The sequence below is a fragment of the Jaculus jaculus genome, chromosome 5, assembly GCF_020740685.1.
Source record: "Jaculus jaculus isolate mJacJac1 chromosome 5, mJacJac1.mat.Y.cur, whole genome shotgun sequence".
Classification (NCBI taxonomy): domain Eukaryota; kingdom Metazoa; phylum Chordata; class Mammalia; order Rodentia; family Dipodidae; genus Jaculus; species Jaculus jaculus.
In genome coordinates, this window is record NC_059106.1 from 90,783,490 (window position 1) to 90,803,728 (window position 20,239).

At 42.9% G+C, this 20,239-nt stretch overlaps 1 protein-coding gene across 8 annotated transcripts in view; it reads right to left on the reverse strand.

Annotated features, from left to right (window-relative positions):
- Window positions 1-19,944, reverse strand: part of Dnm1l (dynamin 1 like) — a 65,338-nt gene extending 45,394 nt beyond the window's left edge. For all 8 annotated transcript variants that reach the window (XM_004663228.3, XM_004663227.3, XM_004663225.3 and 5 more), the window contains exon 1: window positions 19,747-19,944. In XM_004663228.3, coding sequence (XP_004663285.1) covers window positions 19,747-19,848 — 102 coding nt within the window. In that variant the 5' untranslated portion in view covers window positions 19,849-19,944. The remainder of the gene's footprint in view (window positions 1-19,746) is intronic.
- Window positions 19,945-20,239: the final 295 nt, after the last annotated feature.

Sequence of the window (20,239 nt, forward strand, 5' to 3'; positions counted from 1 at the left end):
GCCTTTAACTGTCAGCGATCCTCCTACCTCTGCCTCCCGAGTGCTGGGATTAAAGGTGTGTGCCACCACGCCCGGCTTTCATAGCATTCTTAAATCTCTCTATCTTATTAAAACTTTCTAGAGTTCACATGTACCGGCTGTACAATTATGCACACAGCCTCAGTCTTAGGGGGAGACAGAACGGAAGATCAAGGGACGGGGAGCTTCATCCATTCTCCCATACAGACATGGAAGGTCTCTGCTGTGGTTACCTTCTTGTTATTGGGATAAAACACCAGATTAAAAGCAGGTGATGGGAGGAGACTTTTTTTTTAATAGTCTGTAGGGGAAGCTCCATGATGGCAGGAGAAAGGATGGCAGGAGCAGAGACTGGATATCACCTCTGCCACAGCAGGCAGAAAACAAGAGCAGGAGACTGAGCCAATCTCTACCAAGAGGAAATTACCATCAGCTGGGAATCAAGCATTCAAAACACATCAGTTTATAGGAAACACCTAATTCAAACCACCACGTTCCAACCCTGAACCCCATAAACTCACAATCATCCATGATGTAAAATGCAATGCATTTAGTCCAAATTTAAAAGTGCCCATAATTTTTACTAGTCCCAACACTGTTCCAACATCCCCATAGTCCAAAGTCTCTTAACTATGAGCTACAAAATCCAAAACACATAAATGGCACAAGGTAAACATTCACACTGCAAAAAGAAAAGAAAAGAAAACTGCATTACAATAAAAGATTGAACCAATGCAAGATCCAAAACAACAACAAAAAAGGAAAACATCAAATCCTATAGCTCCAAGTTCAACATCCCTAGCCAGTAATAAATTCTGTGGGTTTCCAATTCCACAGCTCCAGCTGGGCTGCTGACAGCCCATGTGAGCAATCCATCGCAAACCAGCTGCTCTCCTTGGCAGCTGCACTACAGTCTTGGTATCTCAAAAAGTCCTAGGGTCTCTACTGCAAGCCACAGTTCCATCCCTGTGGCTCCACTGGGCCTCCATGCAGGTACTCCTAGCGGCCATCTCCAAGAAACTATATTGAACATGCATGAATGACCCTTTCTTTCCTGAATTTGTCATGCTCCCATAGTATCAGGTGAGCTATCAAATTTCAAAGCCAACTTCGAAGAGCAGGACACTCCTTCAGCATTCAAGCATTTTGAAGGAGTCCTAAATCCTTCTGCCGGCCCAATCTCAGTGGTGGTGCTTTCTCAAACAGCAGCAGTTGAAATAGCTGCAGTCTTCAGCATGAACTTTCATTTCTTTCTGTGCCATGGCCACCTACCCACACCAGTCCAAGTCTCCTGAACTCAACCCCGCACAAGTTCTCAGGACACAGGAGGAGCATAGCTAGCCTCACACAAACTGCCTCCAGCCCAGACAAAGCTCCTTCTTCTCTTCATAAGCCAACCGTACACAATTCATAAACCTTTCTGCATTTAGGTGCCTCAAACTCTGTTTGACCAGAATGGTCCATCAAACTCTGCTAACAGCTCTGAAAAGCATCTCTTAAGCTAAGGTGACTTATCTCTCACAAATCAGTTCCAAAAGACCAAAAGCCAGGCAGGTTTCTAGCACCAACAATTCCACTTCTGGTACCAATTTTCTGTTGCCATTCATTACATTCTCATTGCGAGGGTAAAGCACCTAACCAAAAGCAGTTGGTGGCATGAGCAGAGCACTGATACCACCTCTGCCACAGCAGGTAGGAAACAGCAGCAGGAGAGTGAGCCTATCTCTAGCAAGGAAGAGTTGCCTATAAACCCCTAAGCCGTCCCCAACCATACTTCCTTAAGCAAGGCTCTACCTCTCAAATTACCATCAGCTGGGAACCAGGTATTCAAAACACATGAGTTTATGGGGGATATCTGACTCAAACCATCGGTCATCATCCATGCTATGGTTATTGGGGGGAGGCAGCTCCATGATCCTATAAGTAACTCCTCACCCATGCTCTGTAAGGAAGCCAAATAAACTCACTGGTTTGCCAGCATGAAAAAAAAATTCTAAATTTGTCATTTTTCTTTGTAATATACTATGTTTCTCTATATAGTGTTTTTTTTTTTTTCCCTGTACTACTTTTCTTAGTCAAAATGAGTACATCCTTGAGCATTTTCTTTGGGTTGACCTGGAATTCACTATGTAGTCTCAGGCTGGCCTCAAATACATGGCAATCCTCCTACCTTGGCCTCCCAAGTGCTGAGATTAAAGGCATGCACCACCACGCCCAGCTTCCTTTGACATTTTCTACAAATGCAAAAATCCTAATTTTATCTGCTGAATCAGAAAGTGTTTACAGAAATCAATATAGACCATACAAATTGGTTAATTTAAGGAGACTTTATTTACAAAGGGACTATTTACAAACTTGTAGCTCACACTTAGGGGAATAAGGGACACTACAGTATGCCAAGCTACAAAAAAAAAGAGAAGAGGCTGGAGAGATGGCTCAGCAGTGAAGATGCTTGCCTGGAAAGCCTGACAATTCAGGTTTGATTCCCCAGAACCCATGTAAAGCCAGATGGACAGAGTGGCACATACATCTGGAGTTCATTTGCAGTGACTAGAAGCCCTAGTGCACCCATATTCATATTCTTTCTCTCTCTCTGCAAATTAACAAAGAAAGTTTTTTCTAAAAAAAAGAGAAGACCCAAAGGAACAATCACAACTTTTAGAAGGGAAATATGGAAAGCCTAAGCCCCGATTTACAGGAGTATGAGACAATAGAGTAATTTTAAGATTTTTGCCTTTTCCTTCCTCCAAATCTCTCCTAGGTCTTCCAATGTCTAAACCCAATCAGAATCCAGAGGACAAAGAAGCAAGTCTACATTGTGCAGAAAATCCCAGTGAACAGGCATGCCAAGTGAATGTGAAGGGGCAGATATGACCCATGACTATATGGCTCATCTGTGAAACCGGACTTGGGTACCACTGGATTTTGGTATCTAGTTTTACTGCCTCCCACTCAGCAAAGTAAAGGGTTTTCAGTCATCTCCTTTCTGTGCTCAACATAATTTAAAGAGAAAGTTTTCTTCTCTTTACAAGTTTCGAAAAACTTGCCTATATACTCACACATACACATAAAAATCATCTAATTCTTTTTGGACTCAAATGGATAGGCAGAAATTCTAAGAATTTGTTAAGTTTTTCTTACTCCTGATATTTTTAGAAAATATTTTTATGTATTTAAGAAAAGGAGAAGAAGAGAGAAAGGACACACCAGGACCTCCTGCCCTGAATATAAAATCCAGATGCGTGTGCCAATTTGTCCATCTGGCTTTACATGGGTACTGGGAAAGTGAACCTGGACTGGCAAACTTTGCAAGCAAGTGCCTTTAACTGCTAAGCCATCTCCTCAGCTCTTTTTTTTTTTTTTTAATCATCTTCTGGCCAGACTTTTCAATTGACCATTTGTTGGCTTTTATGGATTAAATCTGTCTTTTATTGATTTTACTCTTTAATATTTTTGTTTTATTACTTCCAGGTAGGGTCTCACTCTTGCCCAGGCTGACCTATAATTCACTACATAGCCCCAGGTTGGCATCAAACTCACCACATTTGGCTGCTTTGTAAAACTTGAACAGATAATTGTATCATTTTTTCCATGCAGCTAACATAGGTGGCTTGAGAACTGAACCCAGGCCATAGGCTTTACAAGGAAGGGCCTTTAACTGCTGAGCCATCCTCCCAGCCCTTTTAATATTTTTATGCTATTAATCTATTAATTTCTTATTCCTGCCAGAACACCCTCCCTCCACCTCAAGGAGCATTTACCTTCTTCTTCTTTTTTTTTTTTTTTTTTTGGTTTTTCAAGGTAGGGTCTCATTCTAGTTCAGTCTGACCTGGAATTCACTATGTAGTCTCAGGGTGGCTTTGAACTCTTGGCAATCCTCCTATCTCTGCTTCCTGAGTGCTGGGATTAGAGTGTGCCACCATGCCCAGCTCTATTCATTTTTAAAATATTTTATTTATTTATTTGACAGACAGACAGAGGAAGAGATTGAGAAAATGGGCGCACCAGGGCTCCTGTAAAGGAACTCCAGACACATGCACCCCCTTGTACATCTGGCTGACATGGGTCCTGGGGGATTGAACCTGGGTCCTTTGGCTTTGCAGACAAACACCTTAAGCGCTAAGCCATCTCTCTAGCCCTCTGCTTATCTTTTTTAAAAAAACATGTTAGGGATCCCCCACACACCTCATTCTGGTGATACTCTCCTGCTTTACAGGAGCTCTGGTTTCTTTCTCTTAAGCGCTATAAAAAAAAATATTTCCAAACATCACCCACTACGGTCTGTAGATTTCATTCTTCAAAATTCATAAGACAAGAAGCTGCTCAATTGCTCATTTTCTCTAATAAATACTTTAAAAAAAAAGAGGGATATGGAGATGGCTCAGCAGTTATAGGTGTTTGCTTGCAAGAACTGCCAGCCTGGAGTTCAATTCACCAGCTGAAGCCAAACACACGAAGCAGTACATGTGTCTGGAGTTCGTTTGCAGCAGCCAGAGGTCCTGACTCACCAATTTATTCTCCCTCTCTCAAATAAATAAGTAAATAAGAAGCAAAAGATCTTATAAAGGACCTGGAGGCTGCTGGCTCAGTCATATCAATGTGAACCTCCAACACCTTAACTCCTGGGTAAAATAAAGCCCAACCAAGCTGAGAATGGCTCCATCACTCACAGAACCCCAGATTTCCATATCATTTCCGGTGCCCTGGTTAGGAATTGAAGGCTGAGTACACGGACCAATGTTCTATTGCTCCTGCTTTAACTTTACCTTTTCTTATCCTCTACCTTCCTGCCTTCATCAGCTACCAGCAGGAGGTATGATCTTTACTATCTCCTAATTTCTCCCTTTTCTTCTACACGACTCTCTTCTGCTTGGGAACTGGGCACATTTAAAACTAGGTAGATTTCATAAGTTTCTGTGGAAGAACTAATTACATGATTTTGTTTTCCCTTTCAGAGTGAGAGGCAAGCAGCAATATGAGTATCTGTGCTCTGTAGGCCACTGACTGAGTTTGTGCCTTGGTTAAAAGGTGGGGGGGGGGAGCCCTGGAGAGATGGCTTAGCAAGGCTTTTGCCTGCAAGCCTGTTGAGTCCTCCAGATCCCTCATATAGCCAGATGCAAGTTGACACGAGCATGCAATGCCTCGCATACCCACAAGGGGGCGCACGCGGCTGGAGTTCGTTTACAGCAGCTGAAAGGCCATGGACTACCCATTCTCTTTCCCCCACGACCCCCACCCCCAAAAAAGCACCTGCACTGGCGGGCACCAAGGGAACTAGTACTTTGGAATGACTAGACCTAAAAGGCTCAAGCAGATTCACAGCTGCCTGAGGATGACTCTAAGAGAGGCACAGATCCCACCTGGGGTTGCTGTGTGTTAAACAGGATCAGCTATTCAGATGGGAGGGAGCTGGATACTCAGCCTCCGCAGGTCCTAATGACTCCCCTCTACCTGATGTCCTCTGGTCTGCCTTTTGTTTTGGCTAAAACAGAATACTCTTCTGTGTTTCATATAGTAACTTGCAACATGACTCTAAATCCAGGCAGCCTGACACATATCCCTCTTTAAATAGGGAATTCACCTGAATGCTACCATGCTTTCCTTCCAAATGGAGAAATATAACATACACTGACAGAATAAATCTGAAAGAGAAGAGTCAATGGAAATATTTTATAAAAATACAAGAGACTCAACCTATGATGGTACCTAAGCCCTTCCTGCCTCAGTAGTTATTAGAAATTATTTGATTTCCTTGACACAAAAAACTCAATATTTACCACATGGATTGACTTACTTATTGCTAGTACTGCCTTAGTGGCTGGGACATTTTCAGGCATGTAACTGAGACATGCCATAGGCATAACTCCAAAGACATGTGCAATAAGCCTCCAGTGCAGAGGGTTCATCAACTCAGAAAGGAATCAGTCACGGAATTATATGAGTGGGAATTATGAGTCCTGCACAGGCAGGATAAAATCAGCCAGGCAAAAGACAAGAAGAGTTCATCTAATCACAAAATATGAAGAGGTATATTGAATCCATGGTAGGAGTAGTCTGAAGGCTCCACCACCTCTCAGTCGCTCATGGGGGGAGGGAGGGAAAAAGACAGAGAACCCAGACCACACTGGCAAGAATGATTAGTCCAAATAGGTCTCAGGCTTTTCTTTGTGGCCACTCACAAAGAGAAATGAGGGAGAGGTCTCCAGAGGATGCTCTGTACTAGAAAGTAAAAGAGGTATGAATGACATTCCAATATATTATCTTTTGTTTTACAAATTGGTAGCGCGTCTTCAGCATAGGCTCCCATTGGCTGTATATTACTAAGATCATTTTGACACATAGAAAAATGGCCTCCAGAGGAAGAATTGTTTTTTTTTTTAATTTTTATTCATTTATTTGAGAGCAACAGACAGAGAGAGAAATAGGCAGACAGAGAATGGGTGTGCCAAGGCCTCCAGCCACTGCAAACGAGCTCCAGATGCATGCGACCCCTTGTGCATCTGGCTTACATGGGTCCTGGAAAATTAAGCCTCGAACCGGGGTCCTTAGGCTTCACAGGCAAGCGCTTAACTGCTAAACCATCTCTCTAGCCCCAGAAGAATTAATCTTAATATGATTTCACAATCAGAAAGAAAAATGGTCTAAAGAGTGCTTTTACATGCAGGCTTCTTACTTATTTATTGTTTTTCCAAGGTAGGGTCTTACTCTAGTCCAGGCTAACCTAGAATTCACTATGTAGCCTCAAGGTGGCCTCAAACTCACAGCAATCCTCCTAACTCTGTCTATGCTGGGATTAAAGGTGTACGCCACCATGCACAGCTAGGCTTTCTTTATTCTAAGAGACAACCTAGCTTTAGGCAAGGAATGTACATTACTTCAGCAACTCTTGGCTTCCATGGGATCATGGACTTCCAGCTGGGGACATGATTCAGAGGTACTAAGGCACTTGCTTGTTGCTAAATGACAGTGTCACACCACTACTGAGACTTTAAATCAGGGTTAAATACTGAGATTTGACACTCTCTGTTTTTGCTTGATTTTTCTTGCTTACTGTAATGTAAATTATATTAATAAATTGTCATCTGCTGTTGAAATTTGTTGAGAGCTGATTCTGAGACAGGTTAAGCTCCCCTATTTCAGATCCAAGCAGATTTATCTCATGTGTTCCCCAAGACTCTTGTCCTGGGATAGGCTGGTCCCCTGGCTCTATGTCAAAAAGGAGAACAGCCCAAGGGTTACACAGGTACACAGATGTATTTTAAGATGATGCTAAATTACTAGAAAGTTTATAATATTTAAATTAATTCATCTCTATGCTTTCAGCTATAAAATGAAAATGCTTGTCCGTGCTTGTTGCAACGGTACACAGATGTTCCTAATTGTGAACAAAAATGTAAAACTTCAACCCTGTTTTTGTAATATTTTATTTATTTATTTATTTATTTATTTATTTATTTATTTATTTATTTGAGAAGGGGAGAGGAAGAGAAAGAGGTAGATAGAGAATGGGCAAGCCAAGGCCTCCAGCCACTGCATATGAACTCCAGACACATGTGCCACCTTGTGCATCTAGCTTTATGTGAGTGTTGGGAAATCAGACCTGAGTCCTTTGGCCTTGAAGGAAAGTGCCTTAACCACTGAGCCATTTCTCTAGCCTAACCCTGCTTGCTTGCTTGCTTGCTTGCTTATTTATTTACAAGTAGAGAGAACACAGACAGAAATAGAGAATATGAATGGGTATACCATGGCCTCTAACTGCTGCAAACAAACTCCAGATACATGTGTCATTTAGTGCATCTGGCTTTACATGGGTACTGGGGAATCGAACCTGTCATTAGGCTTTGGAGGTATGTGTCTTAATGGCTGTGCCATCTCTTCAGCCCTCAACCCCGCTTTTTACAGGGGTTGTACTCCTATGTCCCCTCTCTCCAGCCCACATACTACCAAAGGTCCTCCCCCCAGTGGGGTTATTGGTGTTCACTGTGGGTCTTAAAGACTTGTCAGTCTGTTGAGGGTGGAGAGGAATGGTGCCTCAGCTATTCCCATTCACCCTGAGGTTCTTACAATCTTTCTACCCCTTCTTCCATAATGTTTCCTGAGCCTTGGTGGACAAGTTAGAGACTTGATTCAGCGTTCTCTGTAGCCTCTGGATCTCTGTTCGATGAGGTATGAATGACCACAGTGTCTGTTGCTATCTTCTTGGAACTGGTTTTCAGGCTAGCATGGGAGCAGTTCTCATGTCACCACTTCCCTCTGCAATGACTTCTGGGCCCAGGCAGATGTGGTGAAGGTGACCCATATCATGGCAGATGGTTGGCTACCTATTTTTGATGTACTGATGTATTCTGATTCTCCTCAGCATTGTCCACCATCTGTAATAATATAAAACAGATTCTCCAACCAAAAGTAAGAGCAAATTGGATTAAAAAGGATAAGTCTAGTTATAGACTTACTGATGTGTATGCCCACTCTTCTTAACCAAAGAGCAATGGAGGTTCTCTCTGGAGTCTGTTGGTTTCCTGTCCTAGAGAATCTGGCTTGGTTCCCAGAACTAGATATGAGTTTTCCCCCATTGAGTGGGTCCCACATCCAATCTGTGAGCAGCTGGTTACCCACACAGGCTGTGTGCCACTATTGCACAAGTGTATACTTCTTGCATGGCTGGTTGATTTCATATCTGGCAGGATCTCCTGTTTATTCAGTCTGTTGGCAACTGTTATTCTCCAGCAGCTCTCACAGCACATTCCAGCACTTTGAGGACTAGCTGGGAGGGAATTGGTTTCCCACTCAGATCTAGCATGGACTCTGATTTCCTGGGACTGCAGGCTGTGTTTTCAGCAAGAGGGTTTTACCTTTTAGCTCTGGAAGGCAAATCAAGGTCAGATGCTTGTGCCAGTCACTTTTTGTATCTAGTCTACGTGAGTAGCTTGAGAAGTGATCCAGGGTCATAAGGCTTTGCAAGCAAGCACCTTTAACCACTAAACTATCTTCTCAGCCTTGAAAGGGTCTTTTTAAAATCCAAATAATGGCCACGTATGGAGGTGCATACCTTTAATCCCAGCACTCAGGAGGCAGAGATAGGAGGACTGCCATAAGTTTGAGGCCAGCCTGGGACTTCAGAGTAAGATCCAAGTCAGCCTGGGACTACAGTGAGACCCTACCTCAAAACAAACAAAACAAAAAACCCTATAATCCAAATAGCATAATGTCCTAAATATAACTCAGATTGAACTCCTTTTATGTCTTGTGATATCAAGGTTAAACTTCAGTCACTGATATGGATTTGAAGATAGTAGGCCACCCTTTAGGTCCTGCTCTTTAGAAAACAACTTGTTCCTCACTTCATCTGGCCACCTTCTCCCCTCAAGGAGGAGGAAGCCCAAAACATGGCTGTAAAAAAAATCTGTCCAGAGTTCAGCAGCTCACGAAAGATCTTTAAAGAGACATCCTTTAAAAACCCAAACCAGACTCTTATTTACAGATGAAAGTTCCTTCTCAGAACAGGGCATTCACCCTCAATGGCACAATTAAAAGTGCAACCCTTCCTCCAGGCACTAGTGCTCAGTGAGCAGAAGCGGTGGGTCTAACCAGAGGGTCAACATTTTTTTTTCTTTTGGTTTTTCAAGGTAGAGTTTCACTCTAGCTCAGGCTGACCTGGAATTCACTATGTAGTCTCAGGGTGGCCTCAAACTCATGGCAATCCTCCTACCTCTGCCTAGTGCTGGGATTAAAAAGGCATGTACCACCACACCCAGCTAATTTTACCTATTCTAAACATACCTTCCTGGTCCTCCATGTTCGTGCCACAATTTAAAGAGACATATCCTGCAATCTTTTTCCTTCTGAAGTTGCAGTAATCTACTGCATAGGGCATCAGAAGTGCCTAGATGAATCCTCAGAGGGGAACAGGTTGGCTGATTAGGTCACCAAGGCCACTGCTGAGTCCCCTCCCCCTGAGATAGCTGAGACCCCTACTCTACGGGGAATGTGTCCCAAATATTCCCAAGAGAGGGAACAGGCCCTTTCATGAGGACATGCCTTAAAACCCATAGAGTAACCCCAGACACAGAAAAGAAAGTTGCTCTTAGCTGAGGCTAATCAATAGAAACTTCTTAAAACAGAAATGTCAAGACTTTATTCTGCTCTAGTTTTGTTGTTGTTTACTTTTATTTTTTCTTTCTTTCTTTTTTTTTTTTCTCAAGGTAGGGTCTCACTCTAACTCAGGCTGATCTGGAACTCACTATGTAGTTCCAAGCTGGCCTCAAGCTCACAGCAATCCCCCTACCTCTGCCTCCCAAGTGTTGGAATTAAAGGCATGAGTCACCAAGCAATTTCTTTATCAAATTGATAAATTTAAATTGGTAATTCTCTGGTTTGTCTTCAGATCATATAAAATCTTTCACCTTTTTAAAATTAGGTGGTAAAAGTGATCTGTTAACATGTTTTGTCTGTTCTTACCACTGTTAGATATTTAAAGGTAAGGCATATATATTTTTACTTTTTTTTTATTAAGTAGAGACTCTGTATGGACACATATGTTGGTACCATCATTTCCCTCCTCCTTGTCCCTACTCCTCTGAGGGCCACCTTTAGTGGGATTGCTGGTACTCACCATGTAGCTGTAGGTTATGAGTGAGAGCTCATATATATGAGAGCTTTGTCTCTGGGTATTCCCTCCCACCCTGTGGCTCTTACATTCTTTCTGCCCCATCTTCCACAAAGCTCCCTGAGCCATGGTGGGTGTGCTTTAAGTCTACTTTAGTGTTGAGCTCTCAGCAGCTTCTGGGTTTCTGCTTTGGTGCATTTTGAGTATCCTCGGTGTCTGTCTCCATCACCCTGGCCCAGGTTATCATATGGCTCATCATGTTACTAGGCAACGTAAGTTAGATAAAATAAAGTAACTAACTCAGAAGCATATGGCTTAAACCTTAGAGGGAAAGTTCCACTATTCTTTAACCAACAAAAGAAGTTAGTTGTGCCTATCAAAAAGTCTTCTAAACGCCCATGCTACTCTCATCTTGGCTAGAGAATCTGCTCTTTACAGATGGCAACAAATACTGAGAAGACCTAAGACCCATCCATACAACTGCCGAACAGGAGACAAGTCATCTCTATAACAGCTGCTAGGGACCACGAAAGATTAGGGGAAGTAGGCCATTAAATATGAGTGCTGCTCTCACAGCCAGCCAGGGAGCTTTTTGTTAATTTTATACATGTATATAATGAATTTTTATCATAATCCCCTCCCATTACATTCTTGTCCCTCCTCCCTGTCCCCCTTCCACTAAACCTCTTCTTCTTCCCAATTGGTCCTTCTACTTTGATGTGTTTTGTGGGGGAGGAAGGAGGGAGAACCACTGAGTTTAACTAGGGTTGCTTGCATAAGCACCAGGGCTCCTACAACTTACCACTGGCTACACCACTGAAGAAAATGTCTCTTATTCCCCAGCACTCATTAACTGTTAATGACTCTTCAGGAAAAAAAATGGGGGTCTTGAGCTGGAGAGATAGCTTAGTGGTCAAGGTGCTTACCTGCAAAGCCAAATGACCCAGGTTCAATTCCCTAGAACCCATATAAGCCAGATGCACAAGGTGCTGCATGCGTCTGGAGTTCCTGTGCAATGGCTGGAGGCCCTGGCATGCACACTCACACTCGTACTCTCTTTCTCTCTGCCTCTTTCTCTCTCTCAAATAAATAAATAAATAATATTTTTTAAATAATGGGGGTCTCATGCTCTCCTCTTCCATCAGAACAGAATGTTGAAGGGCTCAGTATTGTACAAATCATGCACTGCAATAGTCACATCACATCCAAATCAACAGTGTTCAAAGCACATTTCCCCATCCTTCAGCTCTTACATTCTTTCTGGCCCCTCATCTGCAATGTTCCCTAAACCACAGAGAGGTAATACAGATGTCTCCTTTAGTGCTGAGCACTCTCAACAGTCACTTATTCTCAGCAACTGGACAAGTTTTGAGTCACTGCCAACTGTAAAAGGAAGCTTCTCTGACCAAAGATGAGCAACACTACTCTGTGGACATAAACATAAATACTGAAGGACAATCTGATGGGCATTTAGCCAAACAACAGTAGTAGTTTCCCTCCTAAGGGTAATGAAATGACCTCCCCAGCCATAGGCTTTTGATCAGTATTAGACATAAAATCTTTCTCATTGAGTCTTAAATTCAGTAGATTACACCGGTTAACAATCATACCACTATTATACTATTATACCAGTCAGCACATCTTGCTGACTGGTGGGTGTTTAGTTCACAGGCTTCACTGTTGGGTATGACTGTTGATGACTATTCTCCCCCAGCAGCTTGCCCAACACCTTAAAGCACTAGGACAGCTTGCCAGCAAGGAGGTATCATCAGCTCAGTTCCAGCTTTATTTCTGTGTCTGCAAGCAACTGAAGCATGTGGTATGTTCTATAATACAGTCTCACTATTTAGTTTCAATGGACAACCAAGAGCAGTGACAATATATCCTATATTGTTTTGGGGGTCTCGGGTCTTCCTGACCATCAGCTCACTGGGAGATTTCCCTTCTCTGGCATTAGAATTTTCTGTAATAACCTAGGGCTTCTCCAGAGTTCTCCTGCTCTTGTTTTTGTTATATTTTTGAATTAACTGACAAGGAGGTATGCTTCCATATATCTTTTTCATCCATCTTTAGTTTTGGTTAAGCCTCTTCTATTCACTCCCCCACCCCATCCCCACCTAAATCTTTTCACTGCCAGTATTCTGCCCTTCTGCTTTCATATCACATGTTTTTACCACAGCCCCCCTTAAGAACGCCTTCCCCACCATGGCCCCTTTCTAGATTCCTGCCTCTTCTGACAATCACTCCAGCTTACATACAAATATAAAACTTAGTATAGTATTTTTCAGTCCTATCCATTTTTTGCACATTTCATAATTTAACCTTTACTTACAGCTAAATAAAACTCCACTGTGTATATGTACCACATCTACATTATCTATTTAGTTAATTATCAACTGATGGACAACTAGGCTGATTCCATGTGAAAGCTACTGTGAATAGAGGGCAATAAATATGAATGAGGAAGTGTCTCTGTAGTAGAGTGTACGGTCTTTAGGATATACGCCCAGGAGTGGTCCAGGTGAATAACATAGTAGATCTGTTTTTAGTGTTTTGAGAAGCCACACATTTTCCCATGATGGTAATACCAGTTGCATTCTACCAACAATGGATAAGAGCTCCTCTTTCTGAACATCCTTGACAGCATTTACTGTCATTTGATTTCTTGATGATAGTCATTCTGGGAGGGGGGGGGTCAGATGGAATATCAAGTTTAAATTTGCATTTCTCTGGTGGATAAGGAGGCTGAACACCTTTTAAAATACTTAATGGCCATTTGTATTTCTTCTTTAAAGAACTCTGTTCAGTTCCATGACCCATTTTTTGATCAGGCTGCTTGATTTCTCCCCTCTCTCTTTTGACAATTTTAACACATGGACATCATGTATTTGATTATAATCCTAATCCCTTCCCTCTGGGGCACTTCTGCCCATTACTTGTTTGACTACTGTTTCTTTTGTCATCTGCTTCAAGTATTCTTTTCCAACCATGGGATTGTGGCTAGAGTGAGACCTTAGCTCAAAAAAAAAGTTATGGATAGTTGGAATACCCAAACTTCTGGGCTTTGCTCAAAAAATAAATAAATAAATAATTTTAAAAAATCAGAAATCCAATAATGAGGCCAGATTCTGAGTGGATGTGAGCAATACCTGCCTCAGACGGTCAGTTCTTACATAGCTACTGTTGTTTCTAGTTGCCTGCTTTGGTGCCATTTATCGCCACAAGGTGTTTTCTGTCTTTAAAAATATATATTTATTTGCATGTGCATGAGTGTGTGTGTGCATGCATACCTGTGTGTACACTGGGGTCTCTTACCACTGTGAATAAATATCTACCTGGCTTTTACACGGGTGACTGGAGATTTGACCCCAAGCTGGTAGGCTTTACAAGCAAGCACTTTAACCACTTAGACACCTTCCAGAGTGTGTTTGGTTTCTTTCTTTCTTTCTGAGTGCTGGGAGTAGAGGCGTTGCGTCACCACGCTTGGCGTGTTTTGTTGCAATGAAATATTCTCTGTTTCTACATCTGTACTAAAAATGAGTAATTTTGCCGGGCGTGGCAGTGCACACCTTTAATCCCAGCGCTCAGGAGGCAGAGGTAGGAGGATCGCCATGAATTCGAGGCCACCCTGAGACTGCAGAGTGAATTCCAGGTCAGCCTGGGCTAGAGTGAGACCCTACCTCGAAAAACCAAAAAAAAAAAAAAAAGAGTAATTTTAAAATACAACTTTTAGGGCTGAGCAGTTAAAGGCAAAGCTTGCCAGTCTGGGTTTGCCTGCCCAGTACCCATGTAAAGCCAGATGCATAAGTGCCACATGTATCTGAAATCTGTGTGCAACAAGAGGCCCTAATATGCCCATCATTCATTCATTCCCTTCCCCCATCTTTCTCAAAATTAAATGAAAATATTTATTTATTTGAGAGTGACAGGCAGAGAAAGAGACACAGAGAGAGAATGGACACATCACTGTTCTTGGTTGCCCACCAGAACTAATGATAGACCCCACTGCTGAAGACACCACATGCTTCTGTTGCAAAGCACTGAGAAATCAAGCTGGAAGCTTCTTCCCTGCTGGCTAGCTGTCACAGTGCTAGAGGGTGCTAGGCAGACTGCTGGGACAGAAAAGTCACCAACAATCTTAACCAGTAGTAGACTCTGTGGCTATACAACAAGCCAGCCAAGCAAGATATGTCCACCAGTACAGTAGTGGCATGACTGTTATAGAGATAACCAACTGCTCTCTAATTAGATGAAGCCCACTCCAGGGAAGGGAGCTCATGCATGGTATTGAAAACCTAATTAAAAGCCTATGGCACCATAATATAGTGGTTCACACCTATAATCCTAGCACTGGGGAGGTTGAGATAGAAGGAGCACAATGAGTTCAAGGCCAACCTAGGCTATAGAGTGAGCTCCAGGGGTCAGCCTGGGCTAGAGTGAGATTCTAGGGAAAATAAAACAAAAAACAGCCTATGGCAGACTAGAAAGAAGGCTCAATGGTTAAAAGCACTTGCCTGCAAAGCCTGCTGGCCCGTGTTCAATTCCCAAGCCATCTATGTAAGCCAGAGGTAAAAAATGTTTTGTAAAAGCATCTGATGTTTGGCCTTGGCAAGCCCATACACACACACATACACACACACACACACACACACGCTTGCACACACACACCCATGTACACACACATGCATGTATATAAACAAAAATATTGTTTTTTAAAAGGCCTATGGCTGAGGAGGTCATAGGTCCTAGGGGGAAGCTACTATTGTAGTTTGGTTACACAGATACGTTGTGCCCAAACTGCTCTCTAAATATTTATGTTTATGTCCACTGATTAGAGCTGCTCAGCTTGTCACAGAAGCTTCTCTTTGCAGTTGTCTGTGACTACCCGAGAACCTCAAAACTTGTCAAAGTGCTGAGAATAAGTGACAGTTGAGTGCTCAGCACTAAATGCAACATTTATATCACCCCATTTAAGCTCAGGGACATTGCAGAAGAGGGGGCAGAAAGTGTGTAAGGGTCAGAGAGTGGGGAAGAGTGTTTCAATGCTGTCTTCCAGACATGAAATGGTTGCTGCATTTATAACTTGACAGCAGACCTAATTCAGGAAGTGAAAAGACAATCTATGAAAGGAGGAAATATTACAAGTCATATACTGTTAAGGCTGTAGTATCTACAATTTACAAAGAACTCTTGCAACTCAACAATAAAAGAAAAAGCATATAAAAAGGTAGCAAGGATCATTAGTCACTAGGAAAGGGAAAAGTACAACCACAATAATGTAACATTTCATATCCATTACATGGCTAAGAGAAATAACAAATGCTAATGAGCATACAGAAAAGTTGAAACTCTGGGTTAAAGAGATGGCTCAACAGTTCAAGGTACTTGCTGGCAAAGCCAAATAGTTCAATTCTGCAATACCCACATAAAGTCAGATACACTAAGTGGCACATGCACGTGGAGTATGGTTGCAGTAGCAAAAGGCCCTGGTGTATTCTATCCCTTTCCCCCTTGCAAGTAAATTTTTAAAACTTTTTTAACACACACAAAACAAAATTAAAAAATTGTAAACATAAAAGTGACTATATGACCCAGCAAGCCCACTCCTAGTAAAAAGGGAACTAAAAATGCACTGTGCACACAAAAAACTTTATTGATAAAAGCCAGAAAGTAATAACACAGTAGCTATGTACTGATGCTGTGGTAAATCTACACAATGGAGTATTAGCCATAAAAAGGAATGAAATAAGGGTTGAATATCCTTTATCTGAAATGCCTGAGACTGAACGAAGCATTTCAAATTTGGGATTCTTTCAGATTTTAGGATATTTGCATGGAAAGAATGGGCTATCTTGTGAATAGGGGTTAAAATCTAATCACATGATACAGGTACTAGGGAAGATCCATGAGCACCACTGGGAGTCCACTCATCAGAAGGACGAACAGAATGCTTATGTGTGCGTAACTGGCTCTCTGTGCACGCTCCACTCATGAAGAATGTGCACTGTATACTGCTACTTTTGCTTCACAACATCACAGGGTAAAAATGGCACAAATGACAAAGCAGTCACTGTAGTAACTATGACAAAACAAAGTTTCTAGTCTGTATTTCTGCAGTACTAGAATAATAAAGTACTGGAAAATAAGGAGATGGACAGAGATGAACTTCATCAAGTCAAAAATTGAGACAGTTCGAATACCAACATGAAGATGTAGCCATGTAACTGTCACCTCCAGAATGGTTTTTATTTTTCTTTTTTAAATATATTTATTTATTTGAGAGAAAGAGGCAGAGAGAGAGAGGGGGAAAGAGAGAGGGAGAGAATAGGTGTACCAGGGCCTCCAGCCACTGCAAGCGAACTCCAGATGCATGCACCTCTTTGTGCATCTGGCTTATGTGGGTACTGGAGAATTGAACGAGGATCCATTGGCTTTGCAGGCAAATGTCTTAACCATCTCTCCAGCCCCCAAATGTTTTTTTCTTATATGCTTCTGGATTTGTTAAGACTGGGTCTCACTCTATCCCAGGCTGATATGGCACTCACTTTGTAGTACACTGGCTTCGAACTCATGGTGATGCACCTCCTACCTCAGCCTCCCCAGTGATGGTATTGTAGGTGTGAACCACCACAGCCAGCTATCATATGTAAATGATTTTCCAAAGAATGCAATCTCTACCCCTCACCTTGCCAGCTAACAGGTTTACTGACTAAAATAAAACACTTTTGCATATGAAAAATCTTGACTTTTAACCATTTATGCTGATATACTATAGCCCTGATTCTTTTACTTTTATGTTTATAATGAACTGAAATTTTCTTACAAGTATATGGAAAGTTCCCACGCCTCATGTAGGCAACAGTTACAAATTGCTACCAAAAAGAATGTAACTTATATCATCTCCACTAATTTTGTTTACAAAAAAAACAGTGTTTTAAGATATTATCTCATTACAGTGAGCAAAATATGCACAGAACATCAATCACATAATCCAAAAATGAACAAAATACCCTTAAGAACAATACTGTCCACAGGAGAGGGCTCAGTGGTAATAGTGAGAACACTTGTTTGCAAGCATAAGGACCGGAGTTTCATCTCCAATTCCCATATGCAAAAAAAAAAAAAAAAAAAAAGGAGATGGTTTAGCGGTTAAGGACTTGCCTGTGAAGCCTAAAGACCTCAGTTCGAGGCTGGATTCCCCAGGACCCAAGTAAGCCAGATGAACAAGGTAGCACATGCATCTGGAGTTTGTCTGTAGTAGCTGGAGGCCCTCCAGTGCCTATTCTCTCTCTTATCTGCCTCTGTCTGTGGCTCTCAAAAAAATAAATAAAAATAAACAAACAAAAAACAAAAGAACAGGTGTGGCCATGTGTGCCTGCAACCTAGTGAAAAAGGAAGTAAGGAAGAGACAGAGTATGGCCATAGGACTTGCTGGTCAGCCAGTGTGACAGAAGAATGTCAGCTCCAGGTTCAGTGAGAATCAAGAGAACAATGTCATAAAGAGCTAGAGAAGGAGGGTTGATGGTTTCCTGTCCTCTGCACATGTGCACAGTGTTCATCTGTATGCAAACACATGCACACGCACACCATGTACATGGTTTAGTGTTTCATGATTCAGTCTCCAATCATCAGAAGCATTGTTACAATATGAGTATATGCAGGCAGGACTGAACAGAATCTATACTAATTCCGCAACAGGCAAAAGAAGTACTTCAAAAATAATTTCTGGCCAGGCATGGTGGCGCAAGCCTTTAATCCCAGCACTTGGGAGGCAGAGGAAGGGGAACCACTGTGAGTTCAAGGCCACCCTGAAACTACATAGTGAATTCAAGGTCAGCCTGGGCTAGAGCTACCTCAAAAACCAAATAATAGTAATAATAATTTCTATTGCTTTAACCACTGAAAATCAAAAAATAACAATAAGTACAGGAGGCCTGTGGTTTCCAGAGTTTATAATATTTATCCAAATACTGTAACATTAAATTCCTTCTCAGTATTTATAGTATATACTCCCATCCCTCTCTGAGGAGTTATTAGCAGTTAATGATTGCTGGGGGAACAAGAGACATTTCCTTGGGTGGTATAGCCACTAGTAAGTTATGTGCTACGGTAAGTAATCCTAATTAAATTCAGTGATTCACAATAAAATGTCATCAAAGTAGAAGAGGGACTAGTTGGGAAGAAGAGGCTTAGTGGGAGGGACATGGGAGAGAAGGTAATGAGACTGTGATTTAAATACATTACATTCATGTGTAAAAATTGTTAATAAATAAAATTTTGAAATTGGGCATAGTGAAGCAAGCTCTGGGTCCTAGCAGTGAGTTAGAGGCAAGCCTGGGCTATGGAGTAAGTTCCAGGTCAGTTTGAGCTAGAGTGAGATGTCGGAAAATAAACAAAAAGGTTCTATATATAAGCAGTATCTAAAACACATTTCTGTAAACTCAAAAAGTCCTGTGATTCTTTGTAGTCAAGAAAAGCAGGGATTAAAATGAAACTTAAACTTTGTGCTACTCTGTCATTTTAGATAAATTTTCTCAACATTTCTTGCATTAAAAAAAAATATGACTCATCATAGTCCCCAGCATTAAAAGGCCAGAGAACCTTAAGCCAGAAGATTGAGGCTGTAGCCACCAAACTGTGAACACAAACATCAGAGTACACACAAACACTGGATATTTCTTCCTCACACCCACAGAACTCCAAGTACATGCGGCATTTTTGGAAAAGCTATCTTATTTTTGTGTTCTGGCGCTGCTTCGGCGTTTCCGAAGGATGAGCGGAGGCATGACCTTACGGAGCAGGAAACGCCGGCCACGACCGTGGCTCCGCAGCCCAGCGCGGGAGAACGCAGGCCTGCCGCCCGCAGGCCCGAGCCGCGCCGCGCCGCCCAGGCCGCCCTCGCGTCCCCCAGGCGCCCTTGGAGCGGCCGCGCTAGCCCCACGGACTCGGGCTCCGCCCGCCGGCCCAGCCCGCTGCTCCGCTCCGCCCCGCCCGCGCGCCCGGCCGCGGCTCGGCTCCCGCGGCAGCAGCCGGAGGACCGGCCCGTGCAGCCACCGGACCCAGCCCGGCTCTCCGCCCAGGCCGCTGGGATGGCCCGTTCCTGCCCGCCGCTCGGCTCTCACCTGCGTCCCAACGACCACGATCTGCGGCAGCTGTATGATGTCGGCGCCCACCGTGTTGAAGACGTCCTGGAGCTTGTTGATGACAGGAATGAGAGCCTCCATGACTGCGAAGACGCAGGACCCCAGCCAAGCAGGCCGCGGCAATGAATGGGGACCGGACCCAGAATTCACCTCCTTCCTCTTCTCCCCCGCCCTCTCCCAGAGAGCCCGCGCCCATTGGGCCTAGCTGCGGCTCCCTGCCCGCTCCCAACAGGCCATGCGCCACGAGCGAGGGTGGAGGTAACGCAAAGCCCACCGGGAAGTGTAGTTCTGGCCTGGTGTACTGCTGTTGCATGTAGCGCATGCGTGGAACTTTCATGAACTCCTAGCACGCTCTCCCATACACACAAACACATGCGCGGGTGCGCGAGGATTTACATGCATGCACGCACGCACAGACACAAGCAAATACTTTTTTTTTTAAATTTATTTGAGAGGGGCAGAGAGAATGGGC